General features: G+C 40.3%; 1 protein-coding gene across 1 annotated transcript; it reads left to right on the forward strand.

Moving 5' to 3' along the window:
- Positions 1 to 1,317: 1,317 nt before the first annotated feature.
- On the forward strand, positions 1,318 to 5,829 carry Rtp4 (receptor (chemosensory) transporter protein 4). The gene is made up of 2 exons (XM_013034773.1): positions 1,318 to 1,556; positions 5,285 to 5,829. The coding sequence occupies exons 1-2, from the start codon at positions 1,399 to 1,401 to the stop codon at positions 5,784 to 5,786; spliced, it is 660 nt and encodes a 219-aa protein (XP_012890227.1). The 5' UTR covers positions 1,318 to 1,398; the 3' UTR covers positions 5,787 to 5,829.
- Positions 5,830 to 7,439: the final 1,610 nt, after the last annotated feature.

Raw genomic sequence — 7,439 nt, forward strand, 5'->3', positions numbered from 1 at the left:
AGAAGGAGAAGAAGAAGAAGAAGAAGAAGAAGAAGAAGAAGAAGAAGAAGAAGAAGAAGAAGAAGAAGAAGAAGAAGAAGAAGAAATCTCCCCTATATTAAACCATTAAATCAGGGCTTCAACATGGCTCCTTGGGGACCCGAAATACCATTTCTGGCTTCTCCGGGAAGGAAATGGCTGGAAACATGGCTAATTTGGGAGTCATATAGAACTGGATTCAAGTATCACCTGTAGTAATGTGCTGCCTGGAGCAAGACACAAGACCACCCCCCCCACCAAGCTGTCCTTGTGATTAGCTGAAAAATACAAAAAAAAAAAAAAGGAAAAAAAGAAAGAAAGAAAGAAAAAGCCCATCAAGAGCTGGTAGGGTGTGAGCATCTGGGAGGGCATGCAAATAACCTGGAACTCCTAAAAATAGTGTCGTGCTTACTATAAAGTGAGAAAAATGCTGCTCATAAAGGTAAAACATCTAAGCAGGGATCAAACTTAGTGCTTTCTATTTGAGAGGCAAACATTCTGTTGCTTGAACTACTCATTCAGGAGCTAAGGATATATCTCATGCCAGAGTTACATATACAATGGAATTCTGTGCTTCTATCAGAAGAATGACACTGCCTCATTTGTTAGGAAATGGAAAACTTGGGAAAAAATCATATTAAGTGAAGTAAGCCAGACCCAAAGAAATATAGGTCCCATGGTTTCCCTTATTTGCAATAATTAGTATATGGCTAAGACAATCTTATCAGAAAAGCAGAAAAGCTCAAAAGCTATGTACTTATGACCATATAAGATGATGCTAAGCGAAATGAACCCAAGATATGTACACAAGAAGTTTTCTTTGTTGTTGTTGTTTTTAATGTACTACGTGATTTTGTTTGTTTCTTTTGTATGTTCTTCCTTCCCCTTGTGGTATAACGCCTATTGTAACTATATTTGATTCTGGTGCCCTGCATCTTGTATATACATTTATGTTATTTGGGGTGGGGAAGGGGAGTAACAAAATGCTGAAACAAGGACACAGGAGGACCCAGTGTAACAATGAGACTAGCAAGACACTATGTTGGAAATGAACTTTACAACTTAGGGGGCGGGGGAGGGGGTATGATGGGGGAGGGAAAAGGATAGTAGGGGGGTAACAATGTTCCACAAGAAATGTACTCATTACCTTACTCATGTAACTGTAACCTTCTGTACAGCATCTTTACAATAAAATAAAGTGAATTTTAAAAAGTAAAAAAACTCTGCTGCCCTCTATCTTCCAACACAAGAAGTGTTGTGCTCTGCTTCAAAAACGAAAGTTAAAACCAGGAAATCGAAACTAAGCTGAATCGGAGTCAGGCTGGGACCAGAGGAAGCGAAAAGTACCAGCTGGACATTGGACTGCAGCTTCAGAGGAACATGCCAGTTAAAAATGGCTACAAATGGGAACAGAAATTTCAAGAGCAGATGAGACAGGAAATACCGTGGGTTAAGTGGACCCTGAAGTTGGATAAAAACATCACTCCAGACTTCCCTCGCCCTGGGTGGATGCAGTATCAGCAGAGAGTATTTGGCAGGTGAGTGAGGTCTCCCTGAACAAAGAAGCTCGGGCTAGCACTGATTTATCCCTTAGAAAGCTTATTAAGACCACGAATCATCACCAGCTTCTTCAGTCTGATTTTATATAAAATATATATGATAGGAAAAAAAAACAGAGTTATGTATAATTTGGGCCATTCTGCCTTGTCTCTAGTTTTCCCCTAGCAGAACTGACAGAAATGAAATATACATATTCAGATTTAGCCTTGGATGCTGGGGGATAAGTCCTTCTCTTGGCAGGGATCCAGGGGTTGGGTCCTGCCTCATATATCCTAATATATCTAGGATTTCCTGAAGGGAGCTGGAACTGAAACCAACCATTTTTAAATAAATCCTCATTTTGAGGAAGCCTCTGTACTGTCTCACTAACTCTTTTGGTTGAAGAAGTCTCTAAAGTTTTCTGCAGGCTCCTTTCTAGTCCTGACCAGGCTGCATCCTTTCTCCTGGTCTCCCCTCCTCTCCCTCTCCTTCCTTCCCTCCTCCTCTCCTATCTTTCTCTCTCCCTTTCCTTCCCTCCCCCTCTCCTCTCTCCTCTCTCCCTCCCTCTCTCTTTTCTCTGCTCTCTCCTCTCACCCATCCTGCTCCCTCCCTTTTCTCTCTCCTCTCTCTCTCCCTCTCCCTCCCTCCCTTCCCCTTCTCTCTCTGTCTATCCCTCTCCCTCCCTCCCCTTTCCCCTCTCTCTTTCTCTCTCTCCTCTCTCTGTCTCTGTCTCTCTCTCTGCCTCTCTCTCTCTCTCTCTTATAGAGTCTGAGAATGAAAGAAAATACTGTTGCCAAAAAAAAATAAGTTTAAAACCTAGTTCCTGAAATTTCTATGGAATGTCCCTCCCTCATTGGCTAATTCTTTAAAGGCCCAGAAAGCATCTGGGTTATAAGAATCAGCTTCCTTTCTTTCTTACCAAGAGCCTGAGAATGACCAAGATAGCCAAGCCCTCTGAATCCTGTCTCAGAATATCTTGTTCCCTGACTGCCTATCTCCTACATCATGCAAGCCTGCTCCATTCCTCATGAACTATCAGCCAAACCATGCATTTTTCCACAGCAGTCTCTCTCTTTTTTTAAGTATTTTATTGTAAAGATGCTGTACAGATAGGTTACAGTTACATGAGTAAGGAAATGAGTACATTTCTTGTGGAACATTTTTACCCCTCCTTTGTATTTTTCTATTACCCCTTCCCTTCCCCACCTCCTCCACTACGCCCCCTCCCATTGAAGTTGTAAAGATCATGTCCAACATAGTGTCTTTTGAGTCTCATTGTTGCAATAGGTCATCCTGTGTCCTTGTTTCAACATTTTGTTATTCCCCTTCCCCTCCCCAAATTAGATAAATGTATATATAAGATGCAGGGCACAAAATTAAATACAGTAACAACAAGGGATATACCATAAGGGGAAGAACATACAAAAGAAACAAAAAAAATCACATGGTACATTAAAAACAACAACAAAGAAAAACCTCTTGTGTCCATACCTTGCAGTTCATTTTGCTTAAAGCATGCTCCATGCCTCGGCTTAAGGCATTTCCAATCTGATTCTCTTAAAGCGAGGACTTTTTTTCAACAGATAGTGGATCATGGTTCAAAGCCAGCTCAGAGAAGGAAAGTCTATGATACTCTTATTTCCAATTAGACAGCAAAAAGTGTAATGTGGAGAAAGTGGAGCTGTGACTCAAGTGGTAGAGTGCCAGCCTTGGGCAGAATAACTAAGGGATAGTGCCCAGGCCCTTACTTCAAGCCCTAGTATGGCACAAAAAGGATAAAATATTATATAAATGATACTTTTACGTTAACTGCAAGATCCATAATTTTCCTTTTTAATTTTTTATTTATATATATTTTATTGTTACATGAGTAAGAGTACATTTCCTATCAAGCATTGCTACCCCCTCCTTTGTTTTTCCCCTACCATCCATCCCCTCCCAACTCCTCCCTTCTCCCCCCAAGTTGTAAAGTTTGTTTTTGGCAAAGTGTCCTGTACATATCATCGTTACAATGAATCAACCTGTATCCTTGATTCAGCATTTTGTTATTTCCCTTCCCCTCCCCAAATTAGAAAAATGTAATCAAACACAGTGAAAACAGGGGTTATACCATGGGGGGGGGACATTCAAAACAAACAAAAAAAAACACATACTACATTAAAAAAAACAGCAACAAAGATAAAACCTCTTGTGTCCCTATCTTGAGGTTCATTTAGCTGAGCATCATCTTTTTTTTTTACTTTCTTTTTTAATATATTTTTTAATTGTAAAGAGAGGGGTTACATTTATATGAGTAAGGTAATGAGTACATTTCCTATCGAGCATTGTTACCTTGTACTCAGGGCCTCATGCTTGCTAGGCAAGCCCTCAACCCCTTGAGCCGTACCTCTCCTCCCCTAGTCTTTAGAACCTTTTGTTTTAAATGAAACCTCTTCTTGCTCTAAAGAACAGGTTTCAAGTCACTTGTCAGCCCATATAGTGGCAGTCCCTTTGTTCTGCCCTAGAAGCCAAGGAGCCATGTAAGTGTCCCTTTCCATATTAGCCAGAACTCTGTGAGCAATTCATAATGTCCTTTAATGCTTTTTAAAATGTCAGGTGTTCCTTCTAATAACACTTTTGAGATGGGGAAAGCAGCACACTTTTGGAAAATATAAAGCATGTTTTATGCAGCATTTTGTAGTCCAGCACTAGTGGCTCACAGCTGTATGTCTAGCTATTCATGACACTGAGATCTGAGAATTGAGGGGTGAAGCCAGCCTGGACAGGAAAGTGTAGGAGACTCTTAACTCCATGAAAGCCAGAAATAGGGATGTGGCTCAAGTGGTAGAGTGACATCCTTGAATGGAAAAACTAAGGGACAGCCCCCAGGCCCTTAGTTCAAGCCCTAATACTGGCTTGCATGTGTGTGTATGTTTGCACTCTGCCATCTCTTTGTCTGTCTGTCTGTCTGTCTGTCTGTCTCTCTTTCACACACATACACACAAAAACACGCATGCATGCATGCACATGCATGCATAAAGGATGCATTTCCTTCTTATTGATTTAAAAGCTGAGGTACGGAGAAGTGCTTTCCTTAAGGTCCTGTGATATAAACCATGGACTTGGATTTTCAACCAAGTGTCATTGCTTCTAGACTAGTTCTTTTCTCTAGGTCTAAGAATAGCCATGCTGCTCACTGGAGGTGAGATGCTATGATAGATAAATAGGGTTGGTATCAAATGACCATATGTTGGAAAAATATGCCTCTACCACTTACCTACTTTGTCTGGAGCAATTTGTTATACTTCTTGAGTCATTTTCTTATATGGGTATTGACTTCCATTATGCCTATGTTATAGGAATGTCTTTAAAGATGACATGAGATTTTTGTAGTTTTCTCCCAATAAAAATTTTTGGGAAAAAAAAGATGACATGAGATAATGTAAGGCTATGAAAATGCCTATCTCAAAATACTTTGTAAAAAGTTCTCTGTTACCATAGTGAGTAATTAAGTAGAAATTTGTTTCCTTGTAGTATACAGAAATGGATGGATTCAGTTTCATAGGAAAAAGTTTTTTTTTATGTAAAACATAAGCCTTTTGTTTCTGGTTTTGAGTGGTGACTGTAACAGTCTAGATCACATGAAGTTTTTCAGATTGAAAGGGCTATTAGAGATGAGGTCAAGACCATTGACCTTCAGGTCAATAATCAGCTTAAGGACCCAGTGGAATTGTTCTTCTTCCTGCAGGTTTTTGTGTGCACTGTGCAACCGAAGTTGGACTTCTGCCCAAATAATCACTCTGTGCCACTTCTACTTGGATCCTTGGAAATCCCAGGGCCAGGTGCTTATGCGGATTTTTGCTCAGAAGTGCAACAATTGCTCCAGCTGGCGATCTGAAAATCCTGAGTTCTCTACAAAAAGTGTCACACGGATTCTGAAAAACCTTGTCCAGTACATCCTGCATGTATACTATGGATATGATTTTGAGGAGATACTAGTTATCTGGGAGGTGCCTTTGGATGAGCCTCCTAACAGAGGCAACATTGTGGGGTTTGCTGTAAGGGACTCATTAAAACACCAAACAAAGTCTTCCCTATCTCTACCTTCCTCTCAGAAGAGCTGTCGATCCTCACCTCGTTCACATGAGGACATTATCCCTGAACCCCAAAGACCCCTAACAGCAGGTGAAAAGCTCATGCTTTTCTGTGTTGTCATGCTTTGTCTTATTTTGGGCCAGATACTACACTAAACTTAATTTTTTTAAGTTTACTTGTTTCCCCCCCCTTTTAGTTTTAGTGAACATTCCTTGAAGAAATTCTCAAATATACCAACACATAAAGGACCCAATAATAAATAAATGTGTTGTATCACTGAAAGGTCTTCATTCATTCATTTCTTGTACATATATAAATAATCTTAACAAGAAATATATATATATATATATATATATATATGACCTTGGGATCTCTCTCTCTCTCTCTCTCTCTCTCTCTATATATATATATATATATATTCTTCACAAGAACTAAAGATAATGAGTACTATCGAAACTTAATATGATAATACTGAATAAGCTCCTAACCCTTGAAATGCCTATGACTTAATAGTTAGGACCCACAAAATATTATTTTATTTGGCATAATGGACTTTGGAGCTGTGATAAATTTAAGCATATTGAGGTAAGTAGATTGTTTTGTATTATCCAGGTTTGAATCTTACGTTTACCCCAAGGGCTCATGTGTTAACAATTGAGTACTCAGCTGATAGTCCTGTTGGGAGGTGGTCTAAATGTTAAGGAAGTGGGGCTTAGAGTAAGTAGGTCATTGGGTTATGGCCTTGAAGAACATGTTGAGACCCTGATTTTCCCTCCCTCCTTTCCCCCCCACTTGTGACCACCATGAGGCTTTTTCACTACATACATGTCACTGTGTCTTGTCATGCAGCAGGACCCCAACAAACAACACGTGCACTAGTGATAAGTAACTGACCTGGTAGATCATAGTGATCTGCAGTATAAGTATGGGGAAACAAAGATACAAATATATGTGGAGCCCTCACAAAGAATCTATGATTGTGGGTAACCAGCAGCTCTGAAGGTAGAGCCCAGGAAGAAGGAGAATTGCTGGAAATCCTTTACAACAAGTATCTGTCCTCTTCATCCCACACACCTATCAAACCTATCAAACCTTCCAACTGAGAGAATGAGCCACCCAAGGATGGCTTTATGGGTCATGCCCTGGTTACGGTTATCCTAGCTGTCCGCTTCCTAGGACCTCTATTGTCTATTTTACTTCCCTTGGTCATTGCATTGACACAATCCTTTAACTGCTTTGCACCCAATCCAAGGAGAGGACATGACTCTGAAGACATATGCTCATAGGAACTCTGAGCTCTGAGAATTCCCTAAGGGAGTGAGGGCCACCTAGGCAGCAAAAAGACAGTGAAAGTCTACACGATGAAAAATGTGACTCCTACTGCCTACAACCAAATCTAGGAGCCATTATTATACCCTACCCACTCACCTCAAATGTGAAGGATGGGGATTCCATTATAACTCAAGGTAAACCAAAAAGATACACTGAAAGTAGAAGGAGGAAGGGACAGTGGATTTTACCAATGAGTTGGTTTGCTAATTCATCAGTTAACGCAGAGAATTCCGGAATTCCAAGTTCAACACATGGTGTTGAAATCCCATGTGGCACTGAGATAAACCTTTGGCTCAAGGCAAATCATTTGGGAGGTCCCAGCTACAGACCCCTGCAATTAGGCTCCCAGAAGTTTGAAGAATGAGTGCCTTTGCATCAAAGAAAGTCATCTAGGTAATGCCTTGTACTTGTACTACAATCCACACCTTGCACATTCAGATATACTTGCTTTATACAAAAAATTAACATCTGGGTAA

The sequence above is a fragment of the Dipodomys ordii genome, unplaced genomic scaffold, assembly GCF_000151885.1.
Source record: "Dipodomys ordii isolate 6190 unplaced genomic scaffold, Dord_2.0 Scaffold196, whole genome shotgun sequence".
Classification (NCBI taxonomy): domain Eukaryota; kingdom Metazoa; phylum Chordata; class Mammalia; order Rodentia; family Heteromyidae; genus Dipodomys; species Dipodomys ordii.

What these genes read in the sequence shown, in the direction of transcription:
- Rtp4 (XM_013034773.1), top strand. Translation starts at nt 1,399, where the DNA reads ATGCCAGTTAAAAATGGCTACAAATGGGAACAGAAATTTCAAGAGCAG. An exon ending in CAGCAGAGAGTATTTGGCAG is followed by an intron (nt 1,557 to 5,284) that starts GTGAGTGAGGTC and finishes TTCTTCCTGCAG; the next exon opens with GTTTTTGTGTGCACTGTGCA.